Source organism: Sebastes umbrosus, chromosome 10 (genome assembly GCF_015220745.1).
Source record: "Sebastes umbrosus isolate fSebUmb1 chromosome 10, fSebUmb1.pri, whole genome shotgun sequence".
NCBI lineage: Eukaryota > Metazoa > Chordata > Actinopteri > Perciformes > Sebastidae > Sebastes > Sebastes umbrosus.
The window spans coordinates 16,315,239-16,342,556 of record NC_051278.1 but is presented as its reverse complement, the minus strand read 5'-3'; the positions used below and the strand labels follow the sequence as shown (position 1 = coordinate 16,342,556).

Genomic DNA, 27,318 nt, shown 5'->3' with positions numbered 1-27,318 from the left:
TCAAAAACACTGTATTGATTTTTTGATTAACAGTTTACCTGCAAAGTGTAACTCAATCAGTACTTTATTTCATTTGCAATTGATACTGTATGTGCTGTCTCTCAGTAATGCTATGATGTTGGATGTTACAGGGACTGTGATAAATGCAGATCCCATTGTTCTGATTGCATAGAAATATAAACTTTTTTTACTCAAATTTCATGCATATGGCGGTATGTTCTTTATACTATGACAGTTTTCTTAAAATTAGAATTTAAAAATCATAATATATCGCCTTGCTTAAAGTATCCTGCATGTCAGTACTCTGATAATCACGTGGAACTGCCATTGCCAATTGTCAGTTTCACTTCATTTGAATCGATGAAAAAATCTGAGCAAAGATTCACAGACCTGGAACCAAGTCGACAAAGATGGGTAACAAAAGTCTTTTTTTCCATATAGTGCTCATCCATGGAAAGATGATGATTTTTCTGTCTTTTTCAATTACAAAAAGTAAGAATTTAATAGAAAGGTATATTTCATTGTATTTATAAATTAATATAATAATATTTATAAATAATATGAATACATTTTTATTCGCAGTTTTAATTTGATTTATTTCACAAAATTATAAATTTTGTTATTTGATGATGTGGCAACAGGAGATCCACTAATATCTAAAACATATTAAAGTAGAATTATTCCAAAAAAGGACAGAGGAACTGTTTCAGTTTTACTTTGAAACCCACTCCTAATTATGATTTTAAAGTAAATCTGCCAGTCTGACTCTCCAACAATGCTTCTGTGCTTTTTTGGAGAACATCTACTCTTATAAATATGATACAAGAAATTGTGTAAACTTTGTTATTATCATGAGGACATTCTCAGTCGGCAACTAGCTCAAGAGAAGAGCGTGTGGAAGACACTGCTAGGAGAAATGTATGTTTCAGAGACACGTCACTTTCATTCTGGATGATATGGCATGCATCAATCAGCCACATCACATGTGACACACATGCTTCACACTCCTTGTCATGGTGAGAAAATAAGCGACCGCTGGCTACCAGATATTGATTTACTGATTGACTAATGGCACCGTGTGTTATGAGCTTGCTGCTGTTCAGAGACCAATCTCCACCAATCACAGACAAACCTAAATTCTGCGTGGTGCACGGCAGTCTCGCAGTCCTCTCGGGTACCTCCAATCGCCCCAGCTCTTTATCCGTCATGCCTCGCATGCTGTCAGCGTGATGTGTTTGACACCTGAGTGCCACCTGATCCGCAGCGACACATGAGTGTTTACATGAGCTCCAAGCCAGGGCCAGACTCCAACATTTTGTCACCTCTGCACATTCCCAAAGCCTGGACTGACGTGAACCCCCCAGCAGCAGCTTTAATTACTGGAAACGACTCATCAGCAAGCAGCCAGAAGACTCAGATGTCTCCTGATGCAACATATCTTACAGCTCTGTTTGGCTAATGGTTAATCTTAGATGTCACAGATGCTAATTTAAGTGGGCTTCTCCGTGGAAGATTGTGCAGTCGAATAGGCCTGTGGGTGTTCTCTGTAAAGGCGGCGTCAGGCCTTGTGTTTTCAGAGCCGTCTACCCAAGAGCCGATTAGCTTCAACAATTTCATTTTGAAAATAATTCCCCGCATGGAAACAGTTGATAATGTACAACTCCACTGATCCCGTAACCGCAGGGTGAAATTCCAACAAATAAAAAGGACCAACTCAAGTGAAGCCACTAGAGGCAAAAACATTGTTTTTCATGCTGTTATGCTTCCATAACATGTCTTCTTTCAGACTGGTGGAAAGAAAACATCCAAAATATACATTAAGGGGGTTTATTTGATTACAATTCATCTATTTGCATCAGTAGGTTTCTCCTAATTACAGCAATTTCACAAGCATGTCGGAGAACTACGGTGGCCTTCTGGCAACTGATACCTGCTTTACAAATGGCCAGACGATACAAAAGTGTAAAAATAATACCTTGAATTAATTCAACACACCACAATAAAAGCTCAGTGAATCCAGATGGAGAATTTTGTATAAAAGCAATTCTCCGTGAATGCCTTGACCACTAGCCTATTTAACGTTTTCCTTGTCCCCTTACACCTTAAGCCGTCTTGTACATGGTGAAAGGCCAGTAAACTGCTTTTCAGGGGAAATAATAACCACTGGATCCTCCACAGGGCTTTAACAAGCGTCTCAGTTATAGCAATAACATGACCGAGGGGTCAGGCAGGTGTCAGAACATGGCTTGTGTTTGTGTGTGTGTGTGTGTGTGTGTGTGTGTGTGTGTGTGTGTGTGTGTGTGTCTGTGTGTAAGCTGCTGAGAGATAATTGTGCGCAAAGTAATGGGAATGCTATTTGTTCCCAGTTGTGTGAGTTAACCAGCACAGCAGATGGTAAATGGAAGAGAAAAAGAGATGCGTGATGGCCAATTTCTATCTACATCATATCCTCTTGTCTTCATGTGCATTCAAATGCACACAGCTATTTAATATTGCATGAGCACGCAGAGAGAATGACATGACTCTGTTGTCTTATGCTTTCTCTTTGGAGTCCTGTAGTCTCTGGCAAAGCTGCAACTTTTCAATGACTCTGCACCAAAATGACCAACATTTATTGTGCAATTTAAGTGATTCACATTCTGATCTAGCTGATCTCTGCCCATTCCCTTATCTCTCTCTCTCTCTCTCTCAGTTCTTCTTCCCGCCTTGCTCATTCGCCCTCCTCTCTGCATCTCCCTCACTAGTAGGAGAAAGGCAGACAGCCCCAGGGAGATGGTGGGGGTAGAGAAGGAGAAAGTGGGGAGGCTGCAGGCAATCACTGGCCACCGAGAGCAGAGATGAAGAGGGCGAGATAGGAGAGGGGAAGAGGAGAGTTAAATGAAATTTCCAACACATTAAGCACACCCTGTTACCCAGCGCCTGCACACGCAGGGTGAACACTGGTGCTGAGTGACCACTGGCCAATGAAAGTATTTTATAGCTATAGGGAGAACTGATCCAATTACAGGGCTTCCCCGGATGTTCCCTGACGATGGGCAGACATTTAAAGACAGGAGGATCATAATAACCTGTCCAGGTAAGCAGAGGGGATGTGCAGGACTCAAACTATCCACATCATAGTGAACCCAACAGTCGACCTCTTCTCTCAAGGACATTTGTGTGGTTGCGTGAGCTTTGCTGCACGGCTGGACAAAGAAAGTACCGGAGCCACGCCGCAGGCAAGGGTTCCTGCAAAACCGATATAAACCAGACAGAAGGAGGAGAGGGCTACACAGTCACCATTTATCACCGGGGAAACGTGATTCCACGTACAAACCCCTCTGCCATTTATTCACTGTTCATGTGGGACACACACATGTACGCAAACGGGGTCCGTGGAGGCAGGCGGGGTGCGCGGAGAGTGAGGTTGACAGCTTAGCGTTTCCTGCCGCAGCGGAGATGAATGGGCGGGCTGAAAACTGCCTTCATTCATAATGGAAAACGGCAACAAAGCAGCTTCATCCCCAGGTGTCTCGGGGACTATAAGAGGAGGAGAACAGGCGAAGAAGGGAAAGCAAGAGAGGGAGACTAGGACAGAGTATAGGAGGGCTGTGCAGGCAGCAACAAAAGCTGACAAATGCTAGAAAGAAAAAAAAGTCTACCATAAAAATATTTGTCTGATTCATTGCCCCAGGTGTTATCCAAATAAAGATTAGAAGGGCGGAGAGAGCAACGCCAGAACAATTGTTGGAAAGCCGGAATGGCCTGGAAATGTCAGAACAAGCATTGCTGACTTGATCACACTTTTAAAAAAGGTCCTATAAACAAGAATGAACTGCATATGAAGATGTAAGGAAGATAAGTGCAGTAGAGTAAAGCTTTAATGAAAAGATGGATGGATAAGGGGGGGAAACCAAACAGGTTGTACGGAATGTGCCGTTTGCTTTATCTCATACAAAAGACACATTCATACGTCCTATACCGAGCTGCGGAGATAAAGCTGATGATCAGCGGCGGGCACAGAGAGAGTAGAAGCGTGGGCGTGAAGGGGAGGAAGCACATGAGAGAGAGAGAGAGACACGAGCATCAGAGAGGAGAGGAGGGACTGTGCGTGAAAAAAATACTGTCTGAGTGTGTGTGTGTCTCTGCTTGTCTGCAGGTCTCTCGATGTGTGTAGTCGTTACAAAGCATTCATTCTTAGCATCAGTGAAAGCCACAAATAGCAAGAACCACCTACTTACACAAAGCTATATGAATAATGGTGTTAAATTACAATATTGGAACAGAAAAGGGCACATTTTCAGTCAATACCGTCGTTCACTGTTTGTTTACACAATTAGGTCGAAAATCAGCCAACACAGCCAACTGTTGTATATATTAAGTACAATATGGCTTACGCTCAGTACTGTCGGGCTCCCAAACTAAGTGGCTCTAATTCTACATCGCCAGCAGAAACAGCAATGGGTTTTTTATTCCCGTGTTCACACACACTGTGGGTCTCAGAATAGGAAGAAGTTTGCTGACAAGAGTCAGCTGCTGCATGAGAACAGAGGGCACAATGTCTGCACATTGTGTCTCTGCAGGTAACTCATGCTATACAACCAGCAGCACAGATCCTACCTACTTTTTTCAGCCTCTTGATGAAGAGTCTGGAGACCGGCTTCCCAACACTGCAGCTCATCTAAGACTACAAGTTGAGCCTGTACTGTAACTCTAGTCGACCACACAAATCAATCAAATGTTTACGGGCCTGACATTTGTCTCTGGTGGAATGGAGGATAGGGTTAGCTGTGTGCCATAAGGGCAAGTTTTTATGTATACGATGAAGCATAGGAGATGGTCAGTGGTATGAGAGGAGGCAGTGATTCTGCCCATTTTTGACAATCTATCCCAACAGCAACATATCATGTCAACACATAGAAAGATAATCAGTCTAATATGAATACAAGTGTTTAACAGGCTGTTCTGTCTGTGTTAAATACCTTGATTACACATGTATAGCTACAGTTATAATCTATTCAAATCAGATATTATAATGTTTATCGGCTGATTAATAATCACTTTACATTTCAAAGATTTAACTGATTTTGAGGGGTTGAGGGCTACAGGATTACCCTCCACTCCACTCAGCACCCACACCACTCTAATGAAGGGCTTGTCCTCTCTCTCACCTACAATGTTAAATGTTAAACCGGCTAATTATAGTCAGGAGGCAACCTACGGGTCTGAAAAGTGAAGCCAATGCAGAAGTGCCTTAATCCTGCATTTGTTCTAATAGCCAGCAGGAGGCGAATTCTCTGGTTGCAAAAAGAAGTGAACGTGGTCGCTACCACAGCGTTGTCCGGTCTGGGAGTTGTCTGCGTTTTCGTCTCACAACTTAAACCCTTTCATAGTGTGTTGTCAGTTCATGACAGTTAATTGTAACATTTTAGTTGCCTAAAAATGTCTTATTCAGCGTTCGGTTGTACTTTGCTCCGCCCTCTCCCGTCACTTCTGGTTGCAAAAAACCAAGACAGCGACGGCCAAAATGCTGAACTCGAAGCTTCGAAACCGAAGTCCACAAACCATTGAAAGATGTCACGGTGACTACGTCCACTTCTTATATACAGTCTATGATTACTTGAGCTGTGGGCATTGGGAGGTGAGCTTGTATATCATTTCCACTGCACACATATCGGGAAGTAGCTGCGCTGACCTGCAATATCATGGCCCCGCTTAAGAGCTACTGTATGTCAGATATTATTAATGCAAACGGAGCACGCTGTGCTGCTCCTTCACATCAAAAGGTTTCCATCAGCAAACCACTGCAAGGAATCTGTTTGTGAAGCATCGCTAAGGGCGTTGACCGATCGCCGCTATCACCTTTGATTACCTGTTATCTTACTGAGTGAACGTCAAACCTCCATGACATCATCTCACTGTGCCTTCACATTTAACCGCCATGCTCGCATCACAGGTCCTGATCACGGTTGCCAGTACACGTACTATAATATCCTTTCTTCTTCTGTTTTTCATTTCAGCAGTAGTCTCGTAACTTTTGCTCCACCTGAATCTGAGGAAGCACGGCAGCCATTATTGTGATCAATGAGTTCCAGTGTGTTTGTATGAGGCTATCTGAGCAGACTGCTCCTACTCTGACACTCCCACTGCCTTAGACATGCAGAATGTATTTCGGCGCGTAGGAAGATGTCAGTTGAGCGCAGGGTTTCGAAGAGTTATGAACTAAATGGCAATAAAGCAACAGACTGCATTTTCCCCGGTGGGTTTTTGTGACAGTTGCAAAATAAGATAAAAATTGAGCAGCAGCAACTGTCTTCAATTTATATTTGACAAAATAATGATTTATATTCAATTTTGCATCAAAGGAAGTATAACTTTGAAGGAAAGCCTCATAGGCAATTCAATAATTTAAGACTGGAATGAACACTGCCGCTGCCTGTGCACTGTAGCGTTGCATTTATTCCAAGGAGGCGACTGAATGGGAGGAAGCGAAGAGTGCAGGGCAGCGTGGTAACCCAATAGTCGAGTTGTGAAGAAAGCTTTCTACTGAGTGCATGTCTGCACAGAAAAAAACGTATTGTATCCTGCTAAATGAGACGATGTCAAGAATGGAGAGGCCATTTTTGTATAAAAAAGCAGAGAACAGGAGACAATGAGATGGATAACCTTCAATTCTCTGTTGGATAAAAGGACATTTTCAGTGTGCAAAGTGTTACCCAGGCAACAGCAGCAGCGCCAGGACTTTTTAAAAGCTCCAGGAACCTGTGTATTTACTTCTCTTCTCACCTCAAAATCAAACTGTGTTATTCACCTACACATGCACTTTGTGGCCTTGGTTTCTTGCACGGAGAATTTCTCACGTCTTCCTAATGCTGGTGTAAAATACCTGGATTTACAAGACAGCTCAATACATTGTAACTTTAGAAACGTTGCCTAAGGCTGCAAACAAAACAGCCCTGTTGCTATTAGCCATTCAAAAAGGAGTTACTCCTAACCTTCTCCCCCTCTCGCCTCTCCATACCGCTGCTTATTTTCTCCCTCCATCCCTTTCCCTTTCCCATCCAGTTCATGCTCAGGTTGGGATTTCCCCCAAGGTTCCCCTCAGGACCCGGGTCAGTAAAGGGGCTGGCAGTGCAGGTTGAAAGCTCAGCTGGAGGTACAATCACTGATCCGCTCCGATGCTAAGCTCAGCTCTTCTGCCTCCTCACTGCTCATCTATTTTTCCCTGGGAAATCAACAACCAGGCTGATACCTGGTGGTAACTGTCTGGCTGAGTGACAAGCATTTCCATGCAGCGGGTGTATGGAGGAATGAGTTGGTAACCTTTCTCTGACAAGCAGATAATTGTCCTCTCCCTGCGCATGTAACAGGGAAGATATGGGGCTCTGTTGCAGATGGGCTGCACAGCAGGCAAAACGCAACAGAAGAGACACAAATAACTGGGTCAGATATATGATATCAGTTGAGGTTTTTCATATGCACAGTGGAAACAGCACTTCTTGTATTCCAATGCCACAGGAAAAGCCCCACCCAGATCAATACCCTGGAGACGACACTACGTTACCCACATTAGCAGAACAGGGAAACTACTGAAGCAAAAACATTCAAATAATTCAATATGGCTGTCACGTGCTGGACATGTGGCCACTTTGACATACCTTAAGAGCAACATAATGGAGTACAATTATAGTGGGGGCAGACACATTCACATGACTCATACAGGCTGCCAGTGGGTCATGAGATTCCAGTGAAGCCTCAGATGCTCCTCAGAGACTGGTCTATGAACATAAGATTTCAATCTGCTGTTTGTGAGTCTGACTGTCTTTGCATGTGTGTGGTATTAAAGGGATAGTTTCGGTGTTTTGAAGTGGGTTACTTATCCATGGTCAGTGTATTACCTACAGTAGATGACAGTGAGCAAAGCAATGTGCTGCTGTGAACGGGGCCGGCAGAAAAAACATATTTTAGCCACCTAAAGGAAAGGTCCAGCTAAAAAAAATCTATATCAGTTTAAGTGTACGCTATATTTAGAATATTTTTGCCTTGAGACAGGCTATCTTTCCGACGGGGAACTGAAGCCATTATCTATGCTCTCGCCAAAGAAACCAGCAAACAAACTAACCGATCAAGGCAGCGGTAGATCAGCAACCCCCGTGTTCTGCGAGGTAAAATTACAAGCTTTTTCAATGGAGTCTGGTGGCTTTGGTGAGAGCATAGATGGATACAACGGCTTCAGTTCCCCATCGGAAAGGGCTGTGTGACAGCAAGGTAAAGCAGTGAAAATATTCTAAATATAGCGTACTCTTAAACTGATATTGATTTTTTTAAGTGGGCCTTTCTTTTACATAGAGATGTTTCCTTCCCAATACCAATTCCGATACTTGAACTTGCGGAATTGGCCAATATCAAGTATCAATGCAGTGTGATAAAACAATATATAGTTATAATTGTTATTATTACTAAACAGCTGTTTACTACTGACCATATATGGATGTGATATGATTACTATCTTTGTTGTATGGCCTGACTCAGTTTAAACCCTTTGTAAAAACATGAACAAATAACGAACGAAGAAGAAGAATTGATTTCCGGTAAAACAAGTTGATTTTTTTCTGGGTTAATAGATTATGGTATTGGATCGGGGCATAGACTGGCGCACTTGCCAATACCCGATCCCGAATTTTGGGCAGTATCAGACGCATTTCAGAACTGGTATCGGTATCGGAACAACTCAAATAGGTTTTGCTCCCGGCCCACGTCCAAAGAAGTACATTGCTTAGCATCTGTGCAATTACTCCAGGCAGCTTCTCCAAACTGGAGGTGTGCCGACCCTTCATCTACTGTAGGTAATACACTGACTAGGGATAAATACCTCATACAACCCCACTTCAAAACACACTTCCCTTTAAGCAAAGCAGAGTGATGTAAACTACAAACAGAATGGTTTGCAGGAGCCTATAACATGTTGTTTCCCAAGCAAAATGGGGAAGCTGCTGCTGCTGCAGAATTTGGAGTCGACTCTGCAACCAGCAGAGAGGAACAAACTTGTTGTCATTTGGTTTTCACACACTGCTATGACAACACTGTCCTGATGCTAGAGAATGTAAATACATACTTTTTGCTAAACTAGCCCAGAATACTGTCCTCCACAACGGCTCTCTGATCACACAGCCAAAGCCCGATGACGACCGTCTCCATGGAAATGCATTCTCCAACAAAGTCTCCTCTCCACCATCTCCTCCATCCTATTTATAGAACGGTGGGGCACAAGCTAGCTGGCAAAGGATGAGTAACAGTATAGTGAGAATGGAAATGTCTAGTGTCTCAACGCTGCCTGTCTTTTTTGCTCACAGCTTCATTTCAAATCAAAGGCTTTGAACAAGCGTTCACACAAACGGCTGACAAAAAACACCCTCACAAGAGAAAGGAGCAGGCTTCATGTGTGTGTGAAGCTGTGAGAAGCTTGTGTGTGTTGCCAGGTCTGCCCCGCAGGTTATGCGCTCACGTCTGATGCCAGACAGCAGCGTTGAGACAGCGGGCAGCAGGGTCATCACTAACCGTCTCTGGCAGAAGGTCGTGGGACTCTGCGGCCCGTTGCTTTCTGACCTCCGTGTGTGGAATGAGGATGAGGAAACCACAGGCGTTTCTGAGGTCAACAGCTTCTTCCTCTATCTCTATCAAGAAAAGGGTGTGAGGCAAGCAGGTACACTGCATGCACACGCACATGCACGAGTAAATAAAGATAGATATTTCTCATTTCAGGTGGACTCGTACAGCTATAGCACACCTGCGGCACAGTCTCAGCCTATTAACTGAGCAACAAAAAAGAAATCCATCTCAGTGCCTTTAAAGAAAACACTGCAAACACTGTCGGAGCCCGAGGGAAAAGCCCTCCCCGATTACACAGATAGCGCTAATTAGCATTAGCCTACATGAATGTCACGCTTATTAATATCACGCTGCAGTTGCACCATAAAGAAAAGCTCCTCGAAAACAGCATGGCGTTAACTCAATGACCGAGAACAACAATTAGGACTGTCGGCTCTCATTAACAAAAACACTCTCCGGCCGCTAACGAGACCGTCCACGAGTCACCATCATTTTAATTACTACCATATCTGAGTGCTGTTGCCATTATTATTATTATTATTGGATGTTTCTTCTTAAATTGACGCCTTCATACCGCTGTGAGTCAAGACTTAAATGCTCGTTTAATCCCAAAGAACAAAAGAATTAAAAAATCTCCCATGTCAGGCTGTCACTTCAGAGACCTCATCAACAAAAGATTACAGTAGCGGAGCTATTTACATAAGCAATTTACTTTCCGGAGGTGCCTTTGAGCGGAGACAAGATTGCATCTCTCACACATGGTCCCCTCCGAGTCCTCACTGACTTTCACATACGAGAAAGCAGAACGGCACTAACACACCGGGCACAGGGTTTTAGAATAGGCTATGATGGAATGGCCAATTGTAAAGTTGGGTGAAATGACAATATAGGTATATTTGTGAGACAATAATATAGATTATTCAACTTTAAAAGATAGATTTTTCTATACACTTTATAATGGAGGTAGTGATCCCGGTTGTATTAGTTCATTGTGGTCAATGCTGCAAACCAATGGCTATTTCTACCACACCCTCGCACATAATTTATATTTCTTTCATGTAATTTGGATTTAATGTTTTTTACGTGTGTGAAACAAATAAACAAATAAACAAACTAACTAATGGGCAGGACTGATTTATGCCAATAATAGATTTACAGGTTTTACAGTGTAAAGTACCTTGATTTTTCAGGTAGGTTTTTCCAATAAACTTGAATTGAAATTTAGAGATCATTTACACTATATTACAACCCACATATCAATATCACAGTATAGAAATGTCAGAAAATTATGAAAAATCGGTGTCTCCCAAAGCCCATGATGACGTCCTCAAATGTCTTATTTTGTCCACAACTCAAAGATATTCAGTTTACTGCCATAGAGGAGTAAAGAAACCAGACAATATTCACATTTAAGACCTGGAATCACAAAAAATGTGACTTTTTTTTTTTTTTTTTTTAAATACTCAACAAGATTAATCGGTTAGGAAAATAGTTGGCGATTAATTTAATAGTTGACAAATAATCCATTAATTGTTGCAGCTCGAGTAGAGTTGAAGACGAAGAATTTTGTCACCAGTTACCAGTTTTCAATCCATCAATAGTCCAGTAATTTCAACTTGACATGATCAGCAATGAGTAAACTCATTATTTGCACTGACTGCACAGTCATATTATACCATTTAGAGTAGATATGGAAAATACATGATGCTACAGATCATTTTTTCTCATGATGTACAGCTGCTTTGTGACAAAAAAAGCTTCTAGGATTAAGTCACACAGTGTATGTGAATGGAAAAGTTAAATCAAAATATACTGCAGTGCAGTCAGTCAACAGTAAGACTACATTAATACATTTCCCAGACACAGCAACATTTGCGAAAAACCCTTCTAATAGGATATCTGGACAAAACCTCCAGTCCAAACATATACACATTAAAATGATTGGTTGGTGTGAACGAGGCTCCAAAGTGCTGAGGCAGCAAAAGGCAGCCTTAACCACCGCTGCCACCACCACCACCACCACCACCCTACCGCATATCTGACCCCTCCCCACTGAACTCTCTGAAACGGGTATGCTTAGTCCACGCGTGTCTCCTCCAGCCATTGATCCACTTGTGGTGATACAGGAGTTAATTAAAAGAGACGAGGCTCAAAGCTCAGACCCCTGATTCATTTAAAACCAGCAGATAAGTAGTCAGAGGAGACAGGCCTCCTATCAACAAAGAAGCTATTAAGAGTCTTGCAGAGTGGCAGAAAACTGTACAAAAAGCACAAAAAAAAAACACAAGCTCAGGTCACGACGGAGCTTGTCGTGACCTGAGCGAGACATGTTTGGCTTGTCCCTCTGGTCCAGCTAATCATTACAAATGACACAATGGGACTTAGAGTCCATTGTCTGGCAGCAGAGGTGTGCATATTTGTTTGTTTTCTCCATGGTGAATCCCCCGTGTGCTTGTGTCTACCCTGGCGCTGCTACAACCTGGGTAATTACAGCGCAAACAAACTGGGCGCCAGGCCGAAACACAGAGTCTTGCTTTCTGGGGCTCATTGACTCCCTGGATGTGCTCAGAGTCTGATCAATCTCGGTTCTTGACTTCTGGTTGTGTAATGAGGTTGTCAGAAGCATCATTCAGAAAATACAGACAGACAGTTCGTTTCAGGCAGACAGTAGGCTGCTGTTGGGAAATCGAATAGGGATAATACAGGGAAAGTTTTGCGAGTCAGCATAAAGGCGCCTGGAAGCTCCTGGAGACACAACAAGGGAGAGGGACAGCAGAGCGTGTTTCACTCCAGTGTGCTATGTTGTTTGTGGGTGTCAGACATGCCGTTTCCTGTCATGACCTTTCAGACCGCATGTCATCTCTGAGCAGCTGCCAGGCGACCATTTGTTTCTGTGTGCCTTCGGAAATACCCAGTTGTTTCATGTTTAAAGGAGCCCTTTGCCTGTTTTTCGTCGCGTATGTGAACCCATAGTTAAAGAGTCGTCTTCAGTCATTTTAATGCCTAGATATTGCATCCGGCGATCAGCCTCAAAACATAGAACCGTAGTTATATATACGCAACTGTCGTTTAAACGTCTATACCAGCTGGTAACTGTTTGACTTTCACTGCAAACTGTATTCATTATAGGGCTGTCAAAGTGAACGCAAATTCATTTTAACGCCACTAATTTCTTTAAGGCATTAACGCAACAAGGTTGTAGCAGGGTGTTATGGTGCTAGAGTGAAGATACTGGTACCATATGAAACTAGAAAAACCGAAGGAATCTATTGGTACCAACCATGTTATAGTACAGCTGTGATTGGCCAAAGTCTCCCGTCACAGATTTTTTAAAGCCTGTAAACAGAGCCATGAGGAGGTGCAGAAGTCTAGTTATCTCTCAGAACACTTGAATTACAATATACTGAAAAGTTATTATGGAGTTTTTGCCCAATGATGCCAAAAACATTCTGCCTACTGAAGCTTTAAATGTGCATAAAGCAATCTTTAGTACCATTAGCGGTCAAAAAAATCCACAATGACTTTAAATCGCATTCCTAAAAATTGTGGAGAAGATAATACGCCATTATCAACAAATTAGACTATTTTTTTATACTTCTTTTGGATTTGCTTTGATCGCGAAAATGTGTGATGACGTGTTCAATTTCCTCTAAAATACCCTTTAAGGAGACATTTCAAAGCTGCACGCTTCTTTTGATTTGTTCTTGGCACAAAGCGTGGAGCAGTAGTATATATATATATTCAAGTTCACTCATATGACGGCTGGAACTAATGCCTGCCAACACACCCAGGGTAGCAAAGTGAGCCGATGCTAAAAAAGAAACAACAAACAGCAGGCTGCTTGGCACCACGCCTCATTAAGCCGCCATGGAGAGAGAAGTCCTCTTAGGTCGACACACGCGTCTGCCCGCTGACCACAATGACCTCGACACAAGGGTGATGTCACAGGTCTCCATACATGACCAGCAAAAGCCATCATTTCCCTGGGAACCCAACTCCAGTGTGTTTTCACCACGCAGATAAAGAAGCATGCAGATTTCCATTCCAGCAGAGCATCCTCATTTGTCCCCAGAGATCAGCTGGTTTTATCAGAGGAGACACTCTCAAATCAGCGGGCCAAAAAAGGTGTAACGAACTTGAAAATGTCGAGCCCTCCTGCCATCAACCCGGTACATCGATCTAGCAGGAACAAAAGGACTACTTATGAGCTTGTGTGTTTGGGGTTGGGGGGATTAGAGTGCCATTAGCCTTGTTTAAGTGTGCAGGGGTCCCCTTTGAAAGTGAACTGCTTAGTAATTTGCACACTTTATTTGCCTTTCAAGGTTTGTCTGCAATGAGTGTTGTATTCTATTTGGGTTAAACTATAACCTAATGGAGCAGAATGCCCAGTAATGTATTACTTATTATCCTCCAACAGAGTTTCTGAGTGACTTATATGCATGCATAAATAATTTACAGAGCAATTACACTCAAATCAGTTGTCGGGTGATCTTAGAGGCTCCTGTTTCACCATCAGATCTCATTTAGATTCATTTTTCTAAAAATTGTGCTCATTATATTTAGGCGGGTGCTGATATTCACAGCTATTCTGAAGTTGGCAGCGGCAGCTCGACCAAGAAAAAAAAAAATAAGTTTAACACTTGAGCTAGCATCTTTTTCTACCTACGTAACTACTAATTTAAAACTGGGTAATGGTCTTCTCCAATTTCGAAGCAAACCGCAGTTAGACATGTGCAATAATCCTCTCCGTTCTGCCGGCAGTGAGATGGGGAAGCTGTAATGAGAAGCAGCCCAGTGAACGAGGTGAGACTGAGGCCGAGGGAAATCCTCACATCACACACAATACCAACATTCCTCTGAGCAACTTCACAGCCATCACTCCGTCAGGAAAGCAGGACTCATTCATACATTCATTGTTACCAATTCCAATTAAGAGATGCTGCTTCATTGTTGACAGCTGAGCCAGTCTCTTCTTCTCTCCCGCTGCCTCTCTCACAGCGAGGACTCTCTTCTCGCTGCCCTGCCCTGATATGATTGTTTTCTGCTTTAAACAGCACAATTGTAATTTATGGATCTGACAGATGCCATATACTATATTGTTTTCACTTCAATAAAGCAGAGCAATGTGGATAAGTGGGAGCAGAATGGATTCAGAGAATACGGCTCTATAACAGGGCTGATATGAGAAGCTTGACACACGATCAATCTGTCTATCTAATCTTGATTCAATGTGCCTGCTCTCCCCCAAGTACTTATACATGTATAGATATCTGCAGCTCAGAGGCGATTCAAGGTCTTACCTCTGAGAAAAAGTGTGGACAGACCTGACCTAGCAAGGGGATATTTACTTGCGTGCTTTGGGAATAAAACAGGTGAGACAGGAAATGTTGTTGACAATCAGAGCCGAGCTGGAGTCTGCCGTCTCTGAGCAGCTGTCAATCAAATGATCAGACGGTCAAACTAGGTGCTGTCTAGTTTGACCGTTTGATCGGAGTTCGTGAGTGATTGACAGCCGCCTCTGTAGGATGAGCAGCCAATAGGAACGCTCTCTCTCTCTGAAATGACCTGTGATTGGCCAGTCTCCCCTCCCCTCCTGAAAACAGATCCATGAGGAGGTGCAGAAGTCTAGTTATCTCTCAGAGCACTTGAATTACAATATGCTGAAAGGTTATTATGGAACATTTGCCCAATGATGCCAAAAACATTCTGCCTACCATCACTTTAACACGGTTTTCTTTTTTCCATTATCGCATCGCTTCATGTTTCCTATTTATATGACTATTTTATGGTGCTTTGTTTGAACTTTACTGTCATGACATATTAAAATGGTGTTTGTTTTAGTATTCTATATGCATTTCTATATAAGTTGCACTTTTATCTGTTTTGAATTCATTCTTTTATTGACACTTTATCTGCTTTATACGAGATCACTTCTGATATTTGCATGTTATTTTTTTATATATGAGGTTATTTCCTGTATTTAAATGTCACCTGTTTTTTATATGAGCTTATTTACCTTACCTATATGAACTATTTCTTTTATTCTGCACTTGCACCTCCATCTGTTTATGTTTGGGCTCAGTGCTGCTCGATATACAGTATGCGCTCTCATTTTTATGTCATACAGGGGGGGGGCTTACATGGGTTTCTGATTTTTAATTTTTATTCTGTAAATCTTTTAGTCCGGAAAGGACTTTGTGCTTATGCTTGAAAAGTGCTATATAAATAAAAATTATTATTATTATTGTTATTATTACTAGTCACCGTCAATGTCCCTGCATTCAGCCAGCATCCGTCCTACTGCCGCTTCTTGTATTAATTCACTATGAACTTGTATAAACAAGGGTATAAACAATCAATACTTCCTGAAAGAGAGGTCGACCCCCCCCCCGCTAATTAGCTGCATATTGGAGAGTCTTGATATTTTCCAGGGTGAAGTTCGGTCAAATTGAACTCTGCAAACAAGGCGACAGGAAGCAAATACATCTCGTCCTCTTTCTCGTGGAAATGAATGAGGAGAGGATTTAGGTGTGACGGCACCTTGAGAAGAGCCAGTACTAGGGGGACACCTCCAACAAAAGAGAGGAGGACACACATGAGTACACTCAGGTAAGACATATTAGCATACTCACATAATGGTTGTTTTGAATTCAAGGTCGTCCTATTTTAACGGTACTCTGGCCTGCAGACATAACTGACTCTCTGCCCCTCATATTGGTCCTCCGTTGTAATTTTGTATGCTCCTGTGTAATTTACAACCAAGGTTTTTCTATGTAAATCAAAATTTAATATGAATAAAAACAAGCTTTTCAAGTCCATAGAAGCCCAAACAACACAAGTAGTACATACAGTATCTAAACTGCAGAATTAAGATGACCACATTCTTCATTATATGAAACTATGAAACTGTTCTGGCAGCAGAAATGCAATAGATGCAGTGCTCGTCTCAGTGTGGTGGAGACAAACTGGTCTTGAGACTCAGTGACCCACACAAAATGACACCAGAACACCTCAATCTGGAAATACTTACCCATAACTGTCACACATTTGTTGACAGATCTGGGCACAGCTGACCTTCATACAAGCCAAATCTGCCAAGCTCAATTTACATTGCTCATTTGGACCCAGCATTGCCACAGATTAGTTTTGCTGTCAAAATAATGAGCCCAATCGCACATCAAATGGCATGAAAGGCTGTGCTGCTGCTGGTGACCTTCAGGTACCAGCAGCAGCCTCACCTGCCCTCCTGGCAGACGACGCCACCCAGCCCGACGTCCCAGAGATGAGAGGGGTGGGTAACCAAGCGTTGCCTCCATCCATCATCACATTACACACGTTGGCCTAGTTTAATGTCCTTTGCAGACTCGACTGGAGACACGCTGGGCCACACAGAAACATGGGAAGCAGCTAATTAGTCTACGCCAACAGCTGAAGTTCACCAGTCATTTACCACTTCAAGGGTGAAATCCCTCCCGGTGTACTAATGAGGTCTTTGTCCATCACAATAATCTCATCCATTACAATGCTGCGGCATCTCCAGAGTGAACAGCAGATAGAGACGCATGTGGCCCGTCAGTCTGGCAAGGAGATGAAGCATTAATATAATAACTGTAATGTATATAAGGAGACAGTTGGGGTTGATGCTGCCACACAGCCAATAACAAATAAATTGAAATACAAAATACTGAAACTAAACCGGTTCACCTTCCAATACAGTTCTGTTTTTGACCACGGAGCAAACAGCTGGTGAGCGTGAGAAAGGTTGCCGTGCTGCTGAGCAGGTGCGGGACTCAGAGAGCACAGGGAAATAATAGAAGAAGAAAGCACAGGGGAACAGGGCACGCACGAGCATGTGTTTGGAGATCTAGCAGAGCCAAGTATGCCCATGAATCAACTGAAAAGATGCAGTCATATAGTGGGGAAAGTTCACAGCTGTTCATGGGGCACATGTGAAAATACCTGCAGTAGAAGCATGAGATGTTGTAATGTGATTATCACTATACAATAAAAACAAAGTTGCATTATATTCAATGCTTATTTCATCTAGAACTACTGTATGTCAACACTGGATGCCTATGAAGCCCATCTCAGCTCAACCATCTCACAGGCCTTGCAAACAATGTGAAGGATGATGAAAACTCTGTAGAAAAATGTCAGCAGAACAAATGCAGCACTCTCAGTTTCAGTGGCGAACGCCTGCCAGGGCGGCCATACAACTTCCAGACCATAGCAGACATTGGAAATTACTCTGTGGCTGCTGCTCGCCGGGGTGATTGGCCACTTGAGCTGACAGGAGCTCTGTCAGAAACACAGCCACTAAAGCCGTCAGCATTTCATCACCGCAATAAGATGACAACGCACACTTGTCATTTTGTACGATGGCGAGACAATTCATGACATTTTCCTCTACACACTGCCAGTAGATGCCAGCAGGCGTGGTGGTTCATGACTTACAGTACCCTATCTTATTATGCCCAAGTACCCTAGTCTGTCTGTTTAACTGGGTATCTGTTTTTCTCACAATACTAGGCTACTTCTCCACAGTTTTTCTTAATTAGAAATGACAAGAATGGTGGATTACACAACATCAGAGTGCCATTGTATTATTCAGTGTGCTCACCACCAATAATCTTTCAGTATCTTGTGTTGCTCATTTGATAATCAAATTCTGAATTGCGGTATGTTTACTAAAAGCCCACCTTTCACCTTACCTTTTATCCTGATCCCCCTGCCCACACACAAACACTAGAGCAAACAGCAGTACCACTATAAAAGGGACACACTGCGCTTTACTAACAAAACAAAGGATACGATGTTGGAGCAACATGGCCTCATTTCTGGGAAGCCGTTCCCCATGCAAACAACACAAACACACATTCGAGATTTTACTGGGCACTGAAGTCCTCCAGAAGGGCGAACACGTCAAGGGAAATGCAGCCATTTGGTCTAACATGCCCGCATGGCGATAAAAGATTGGTTGTCTCTCCTCTATTTCCTGTTCATTGCTCTGCAGCCCCACTAGCTAGAACTAATTCAAACACTGAAGAGGTGGGCAGTCAGTAGTTGACTCAGTTGTTCAACTTTAGTGGGGATAGATATGAAGCTGGCTTATAGCAGAGCTACACTGTCATGCTTCTGAGTTAATTTCTGAATGATCAAAGACCAGACTCAGCGAGACCAATGTGCAAATTAGTGATATTGCATTCAACCTTTTTTCAGTTGTTCAGTATTATATTCCTGATCTTATTGAATCATGCTGGCAACTTAATCTTTTAGTGCTGCAACTAACATTGCTGATTGTTAATTACTTTCTCAATTAATCAATTCTTTGTTTGGTCTATAAAATGTCAGAAATTGGTGAAAAATGACGATCAGTGTTTCCCAAAGCCTAAGATGACGTCCTCAAATGTCTTGTTCTGTCCACAACTCAAAGATATTCGGTTTACTGTCATAGAGGAGTAAAGAAACCAGAAAACATTTACACTTAAGAAGCTGGAATCAGAGAATTTTTGTCAAACCGATTAATCAATTATCAAAATAGTTGGCGATTAATTTAATAGCAGACAACTAATCGATTAATCGTTGCAGCTGTAAAGCAAAAACAAATTCATAAAGCAGTTTATTCATACTGTATAGCTTGTGCGACTTTACCCAAGCCAGATTATACTGCATGCTATAATGTGGAAAATGTAAGCATGTAAAGACATGGTATACGGACTGAATGGAATATTCAGTCACCAAATCAATCATTTGTGTAATCGTACCTTTGAGTGACTGAAATTCTATCGTATCACTTTGCCTCAGAAAGAGTGTATGAAACCCCGCAGGAAAACGATCAATTTTCTCACCCGCTAAAGAAAACCCTCTAAATTGCACTTCATGCCCATTAAAACTGCCTCTGTGTACAGATAGTAATCTAATATCAATGAAGAGATGGAACAGTGCAGCCAGAGATTATTAGGTTCCTCTCAAACAGAGGTACCAGACATGATGAGATAAGATCTGCAGAACAGACATGCAGGTTGTCATCATAGACCTCTAACAGCCAATCATACAGGAGAGGGCCATACAGCTGTCAATCATCAGACTCCAAAGTGAAGAATGAAATCATTAATTAGCCTTGACCCTGAATGAATGACAGCTAATGTGACATTCAATTCATCATGTCATGTCAGAAAGTTTGCTCCTCCATACAATACCCCTATAGATATAACAATGTGTAAATGGATTTAGAGCCAGTTTGTCCATAAAGAGCTGGATTACGTTAATGAAACCGCCTGTTTGGACAAGTTTATCAATCATTCAGCCATCTTATCACCGTTCAAACAGACAACAGCCACAAGCTGACAGTCACTCTCTCTTATCACACTAATCCGGATAACTTCAGTACTGAGCCTGTGAAGGCAGCAGGGATAAATTAGTTTACTCCTACGCTGATTGGATTAAAAGCCAGGAGCGGGCCTCGACCCCCTGGCCTCAAAGACAAAAGACACCAACCACTCTGCTTTAATTAACGTGGCGGAATTAAATGGAAATCAATAACCAAAGAGAATGATTTTATTTTTTTAGTTCACCCTATATTTTAGACACAACATATGGAAATTAGGTCTGGGACGATACACCTATCTCCCGATACTATCGTGATACTTTGGTGCCGATTCGATATGTACTGTATTGCGATTTTTAAGTATTGGGATTCTACAATACGATTTATGTTAACTTTTAGACCATGGGAAAAAGTTAAATCATACACTTCTAGGGACTTTGGAAACAATTATACAGTAAAAATGTTTGCTTTTCAGCATGTATACAGTCAGAGATGTCCAGAAGTCAAATATATCAGTCATTGTTAATTAATTTCCACCAACACAAAAATCAAAGACTAAAGACATTTCCCTCACAAATTAGTGGTATTTTCTTTATAATTCATAAGGGACATGTAATGTTTTATACTTTTGGTGAATATAATCCAATCAATCTTATTTCCATATATGTATTTTGTATATAGTTCGCTTTGTTAACACCTTATTTTGAAAAACGGACGTAGTCACACTTTTAAACTTCCACTAACTTCACCAAGTCTGTTGTAGCTCTCCCGTCAGCTCGGTTTTCTTTATACATCCATGGTCAGCTCCATCGGAGCTGTTTGAATGTATTTAACATAAATGTCAGTATATGGGTGCTCTACTGTTGTGGCGTCAGCCGAGTTGACCACGGAGATACGAGTGACGGCTGGCTTGACCGCATGTCAAAGTGTTATGTGTAGTGTTTACCACTTTGGATTTAAAATGTGAGGGTGCAGGTCGTATCCACATGGACCCCCCGCCGTTTTCTTCTTTCTGTAGTTTGTTTTGGTGACGGATGTGGAACTGATATGACATCACGTTACTCAGACTACAACAATAAAAGTGGTAACTTCCTTCTATCTCCGCATCGACTCAAATGAAGCAAATATATCGATTCTGGCATTAAAAAAATCTATTTCGAAATCGTAAAAAAAATTGCAATACATAGGTGAACCGATTATTTTTCCCCACCCCCTAATTCCGCCATATTCTAGACACAACATGTGGAAATATTAACTCAGTGTGCTCATATTATAGAAAACCCAACTTCAACCTGTGATTTATAACCCTTTTACAAGGACTGTTTATTCACAATGACTCAAACTCCCCCGCCACACTTCAAAACGGCAGCCTTTTATATGACAGCTGACTCAATAGTAATCCGGTGCAGGTTAAATGTGAGCCCACGGGCTGCTGCTTTGCATCCCTGGAGAGTTGACCCATCACGTCTGCTGCACCACGTTATTAAAGCAGCAGCCTGCTCACTGCTTGAAATGGAGCTCGAGACAGCATATTTGTGTCTTTTTCCCCGCGATCAGACGCTACATGCTTAATGGCAACAACTCATAAGTGTGTGTCCCACTGCAGCTTTATAGACACAAGTCTAGAAACAGAGAGTTCCCACACTGCAGTGAAGGCAAATGACTACAGAAGCTCGGCTGTCACACGGTGACAGGAGTTATGAGCCGCAGGAGCAGTGCATGGATGGACGAAGACACACTATGACAGGCAAACAAAAGTACAACCTGTGCAGACTGAAATGAAATGAAAACGTATTAGTGCCAACTCTGCTGAGACACAACTCGTCCTGTTAAATCATTTACGGCTTAAATAGTAGAAGAGGTGGAGAATATTACCTCTCCACAGGGGTAGATGTGCTGTATTGTAATAGTTCACAGTGGGCGACACACTGTGGACCGAAGTGAGTCTATCCTGACAGCTACTTAACCTCCGGGCCGGCTTGTCTCACAGGAAGGTGAGCCTCATTTAATTTCACATGGCCTGTGGCAAGTGTGCGAGTGTTTGTGTAAAGGGAAGAAAAACACAAAAAAGGTGAAAGGTGATCACAAGACAAACACAAAGAGAGAGGTGGTAAAGGAGAACTCACGCAGCAGTACTCCTAGCTACAGTGAAGGGGACGCTCTGCCCTGAGCTGCATTGACTTCCTCATTCTTTCGTATTCAAGTCCATCCTGTGCCTCACCTCCCTCCCTCCTTCCTCCTCCTCCTCCTCCCTCAAGCAGCCGCTGCCGTAAAGCCTCAAGAGTTTCAGCAAGAGGGAGCGGGTCACAGGGGCACAGGAACAAGATATGAAACTATTGCACTGTAGTGACAGTTTTGTAAGCACTTCCAGTTTATTTGTGAGCATTATTGTGCATGTATTGCTATAGAGTGTGATTTTGGGAAAAAAAAAACCTGCAGGAAAACCCAGGATCTCCCCCAGCTTGAATGGGGAAACACCCACAGGGAGGGGAGGAACATGGAGAGTCTGACATCATCCATTTAAGTGTGGGCTTTCCATGTTTCTCATATGTGTGCATGAATAAAACATCACTCCTTCTCCCTCTTGCACAACTGTAGTTTCTCTTTGTAGCTCTGGGTTCATTATCCTGAGTTGCTGCTGCTGCTGCTGCATCAGACTGCAGTTCACACACACTATGTAGAAGCAGAGATGAGGAGGAACCAGCCTTAAAAAACATCCAGCACAAAAATAACCCATCCTCTCTTCTGTCGTGAAACCACTGCAGAAAACAACCACACACACCTTTTAACAATTGCATTGAACTGCACACACAACAACAACCACTATAATAGACAAAAATATGCCTGCAAAGTTGAAGGACACCAGAGATATAAGAGGCTTTGTGTGAGAGAAGAAGAAGGCTAGTGACAGTAGGGGTGTTGATGTGCTTCAACCACACACAAAAAAAAAAAAAAAAAAAAAAAGCTGCATTGCCTCCTCAAAGCTCCACGTCCCACTGTGGGATTAAAAACACGACACTGGTTTTGGGATATCATGACTCATCTTGGTTGCCTCACCTCTCCGTGAATGTGAAGAAAAGGACATGAACGGAAAATCTTGAGGCTAGTTAGCTTTACTTCCTTAGCCAGCCCAGCCACCACCACCACCACCGCCACCAGTCCAGCAACGCCTGCTCCAGTCCTACTAACACCTCTCTCTCTCTCTCTACCTCTCCACGTCCTGGGACTTACCGGTCTTATGTGCTGATGGTGTCGCTGTGAAGAGACAACAAGTGCGGGCAGGCTGCCGGCCGTCGCTCCGCTGCTCCGGGACAACAGGAGGACTGATCTGCACACTTTCGCAGCCATCTCTGTAGTGAAAAAGCTCGCCGGAGAAGGAGACTGGCTGCTGCGGGCGGACCGAGACGCACCGAAGGGAAGAGGGAGGGGTGGTGGTGGAGGTGGGCGGTGCTGCTGGGCTGCAGGGCTGGACTACAGCTTCATACACACACATGCACAGTGCTGCTGCTCCTGCTGCTGCTGCACCAGTATGCAAACATCAAACCACTGCTTTTGGTGTGCTGGCTAATTCAAAACAGGCATGCATGTAAAGACAGACTGCATGTCATTTTGTCGCAACAACAACAAAAAAAAAACATGCAGCTACTCTCCATTGAAGGTCACAAAAAAAGTGTGATTATCATACATAAATGCATAATGCATTTATTATTAAGTGTGCACAAATGTGACAGTTGACATGTTATGATGAAAAGTGTAATTTTACTATTTTTCAGTTCACTAGACATGATCTGAAAATCAGGGCTTCCTCTTTCAACACTATGTAGGCTACAATCTCTATTAACATTATCTCAGTGGAAGAATACTGCAAGATAAATGAGGTGAAAGGGATAGGAAGGTTGGGTTGGGGGGGATATAAATATATGCATTGTATGTGGGTTTATTTTTATTTTTATTATTTATGTTTTGTTTGCTTGTCTCCTTTTTTTGTCTTGTTTTGCCTTTAGTTCTTAGTATTATTTGTCTTTGTTGTTACATATCTGAAATGAGGCATGATATATAATACTACTGATATGCACATGCTTCCTAATAAAAATATTTGAAACGATAAATGAGGTGAACCTAGCTTCATACACACACACATGCCCAGTGCTGCTGCTGCTGCTGCTGCTGCTGCTGCACCAGTATGCAAACATCAGACCACTGCTTTTTGTGTGCTGGCTAATTCAAAACAGGCATGCATGCACAGACTGCATGTAATTTTGTCGCAACAACAGAAATGCACTTGCATCACTCCAGCTACTCTCCATTGAAGGTCACAAAAAAATATGATTATCATACATAAATGTATAATGCATTTATTATTGAGTGTGCACAAATGTGATAGTTAACATGTTATGATGAAAAGTGAAATTTTACTACATTTCAGTTCACTAGAAATTAATTAGGGCTTCCTCTTTCAACACTATCTAGGCTACAATCTCTATTAACATTATCTCAATGGGAGAATACTGCAAGATAAATGAGGTGAAAGAGACAGGAAGGTTGGGTTGGGTGGGTGGGTGGTGGGGATATAAATATGTATATTTTTTGTTAATGTTTTCCTGATTTGTGTGCCTTTAGGGCATTGTATGTGGGTTTATTTTTTGTTTGCTTGTCTCCTTTTTTTGCCTTTAGTTCCTAGTATTGTTTGTCTTTGTTGTTACATTATCTGAAATGAGGCATGATATAATACTACTAATAAAAATATTTGAAACGATAAATGAGGTGAGCCCTACAGGTATGTGATAGTAGGTATTTTAGTGACATAGCAGGAGATTAAATAATAAATAAAAAGCAGACCTTGCTTTAGTATTGGGTGCCACACATACACACACAGTTGCCACTCCCAATAGTAAAATAAATATAGGAGATTAAAACAACCACTATAAACTCAGTCATCAAGTCAAATTAATTTTATTCATATAAAGCCCAATATCACAAATTTACTTCAGGGGGCTTTTAACAGGGAAAAAATGGAAAAAAAAAACCTCAGGAAGAGCAAGTAGAGGAACAATTTTGAGTTACTTTTTTCAATTTACTTTTTGAGCCCCCATTGGATTATTACAGGGATTGCTATAAAAAAAAACCATACATACATATTTAAATTCTTTAGCAATAGAACTGCAGTCAAAGTTTACAGTATATCTTTCTTTTGCTATCGCTTAACTAAAATACATTGTCATGGGTGTAGCTATACAATATGAGACAGTCTCCATACCTGTCTAGCTGTATGTATATATATAGGCTATAGCACAACCATTACTACAACAAAACTCTGCACTTACAGAGCTTTTATGTTGAATCTACTTTATGTATGTGGTGTTATATTTTTATTTATTCAGCTATTTATTTATTTATCTAATTCCATTTGCATAACCCATATCTCATTCCTCTTTGTCATTACATTTGTGCAATACTGTCACTGCAGCAGTAGCTCAGTCCATGGGGACTTGGCTTGGGAACCTGGACTGGTAGCTGGAGAGGTGCCAGTTCACCGACTGGGCACTGCCGATGTGCCCTTGAGCAAGGCACCGAACCCCTAAAACTGCTCCCTGAGCACTGTATAGTAGCTGCCCACTTCTACTAATATAGGATCGGTTAAATGCAGTAGCTAAATTTCACTGTCTGCTGTGCTCTGCCACACAATCCTCATATTTATATGTACATAGTACTATATTTTATTTGATTTATGTCATCACTTTTATCATTACATTTTATCATCATTGTCTTACCATCTTATTAATGTTATTCTATCTTATTATTGTAATTCTATCTTCTCTTATGCGACTAGTGCTTTCATTACTGAGCTGACCCATCCTCTCATCCTATACATTTCATTGTGCCGTTGACCCTGTGTTAACCTATATAACAAATAAAACTGAAACAGCTGACTTACTTCAGATATGTCCAGCTAACTTGAAAGAGACAGTCACAATATAACTTCTGAATGTGTCTGTATAAGGCTACATCTTGGCAGATTTGCTGTCACTGGCCCAACTATCTATCCTCTATAACTGGGTCTAATATTAGCTTGTCCTTCAGTCACTCCTGTGACTATGTCCCAAAAGAGCAGCCCACAGGATCAAATCTAATTGCACTGGTCTTCAGTGACTTTTAAACAGCACAGGCTACTTCCTGGTGTACAAGCAGTTCAATGCATTTCTGGGCTTCTGTCCCCAGATGGTAGAACATGAGGGTAGTATGAGGGGAGTATGAGGCGTTTTGTTTTCTGCGGAATCACTCAACCACTGCAAATGTAGGTAATAGGAGTGGTAATGGGCCCGTTAGGTCAATGAATGTCAAGGAGACTCCCCTCGTTGGAATGTCACATGTTCTCCTTAATCTTTGACCAAACATGTCATATAATACCACCTGCCACACCTGTATTGGTCGAGGGAGTAACCAGATTGCATACAGTAACTCTTGAACTGTTAATATACAAGAGCAAACACATTTTGTAACTTTCACTGTATGATAACATGGCTTCATATCATGGCCCAAGCTTTGGAGAATACAAAATAGACAAAGATAAAAGAAAGAAACAGAGATTTGGTTGTTTTGTTTTTGATTGTGCTTGTCGTCTGTTTGTTTGTGAAATGCAGTGGTAATATGTCATTGCTCCCGAACTCATCCCAGTTCCTTTCTGTACTTTTTCAGGTGCAGTGCATCAGGCTGTGTGGGCGACGCAATTTAAATGCAAATTTCTCAGCCATGGACAAGGCCTCGAGGCTGCATCGATCCACAAAGCGAATATTTGTGCAGTGCCAAATACTACCGGGCACTGAAATGTTTACATAAACCTTTACAGTATACTGCTGTAACTGTACCATGACAGTATGCATGTGCACATGGTGTGTCAGCACCAGCAAGTTATGTGAGATTTTGCATGATTTACAATGTTAAATCTGTGTAATCAGCTCATAAAAAGAAGCTATACAGAGGGTAACTATTTATATCAGACCTCAATTTGTTGGATGCTAATGTGAGCTATAAAATATTCTAAATGATTACAGCAATTGGATTTATGTTATCTATTCAATGTCCACTCAATGTACTACTTTCGGGCATATTTAACGTGAGTCATGCTAAATAAAAACACTTTAATATCAGTATTAAAATATAATTACACAAAAAACTGTCCATATACAGTACCAACTGCATGACTATTATTATATGAAATATAAAATGTGAAATCAGCAATTTCCCACCATAAAGATAGATAGTAACAGAGCAGATACAAGCCAATAAGATTGAGCGCTGGTGGCACCACTACTCTTAAATTATATTTAAGGGAAAAAAAAAAAAGAGAGATTCCCAATTGTAGTCCAAAGTCAATTTCGGACAGATTTTCATTTCAAATTGTG

General features: G+C 41.9%; 1 protein-coding gene and 1 long non-coding RNA gene across 3 annotated transcripts in view; both read right to left on the bottom strand.

Annotated features, from left to right (window-relative positions):
- The window catches only part of mcu (mitochondrial calcium uniporter), a 62,872-nt gene extending 39,539 nt beyond the window's left edge, over positions 1-23,333 (bottom strand). For both annotated transcript variants that reach the window (XM_037782358.1, XM_037782359.1), the window contains exon 1: positions 23,147-23,333. In XM_037782358.1, coding sequence (XP_037638286.1) covers positions 23,147-23,263 — 117 coding nt within the window. In that variant the 5' untranslated portion in view covers positions 23,264-23,333. The remainder of the gene's footprint in view (positions 1-23,146) is intronic.
- On the bottom strand, positions 1,408-22,966 carry LOC119495686. The gene is made up of 3 exons (XR_005208533.1): positions 22,042-22,966; positions 3,069-3,228; positions 1,408-2,818 (listed from the first exon to the last, which is right to left on the bottom strand). It is a non-coding gene; the product is annotated as an uncharacterized LOC119495686 (long non-coding RNA).
- Positions 23,334-27,318: the final 3,985 nt, after the last annotated feature.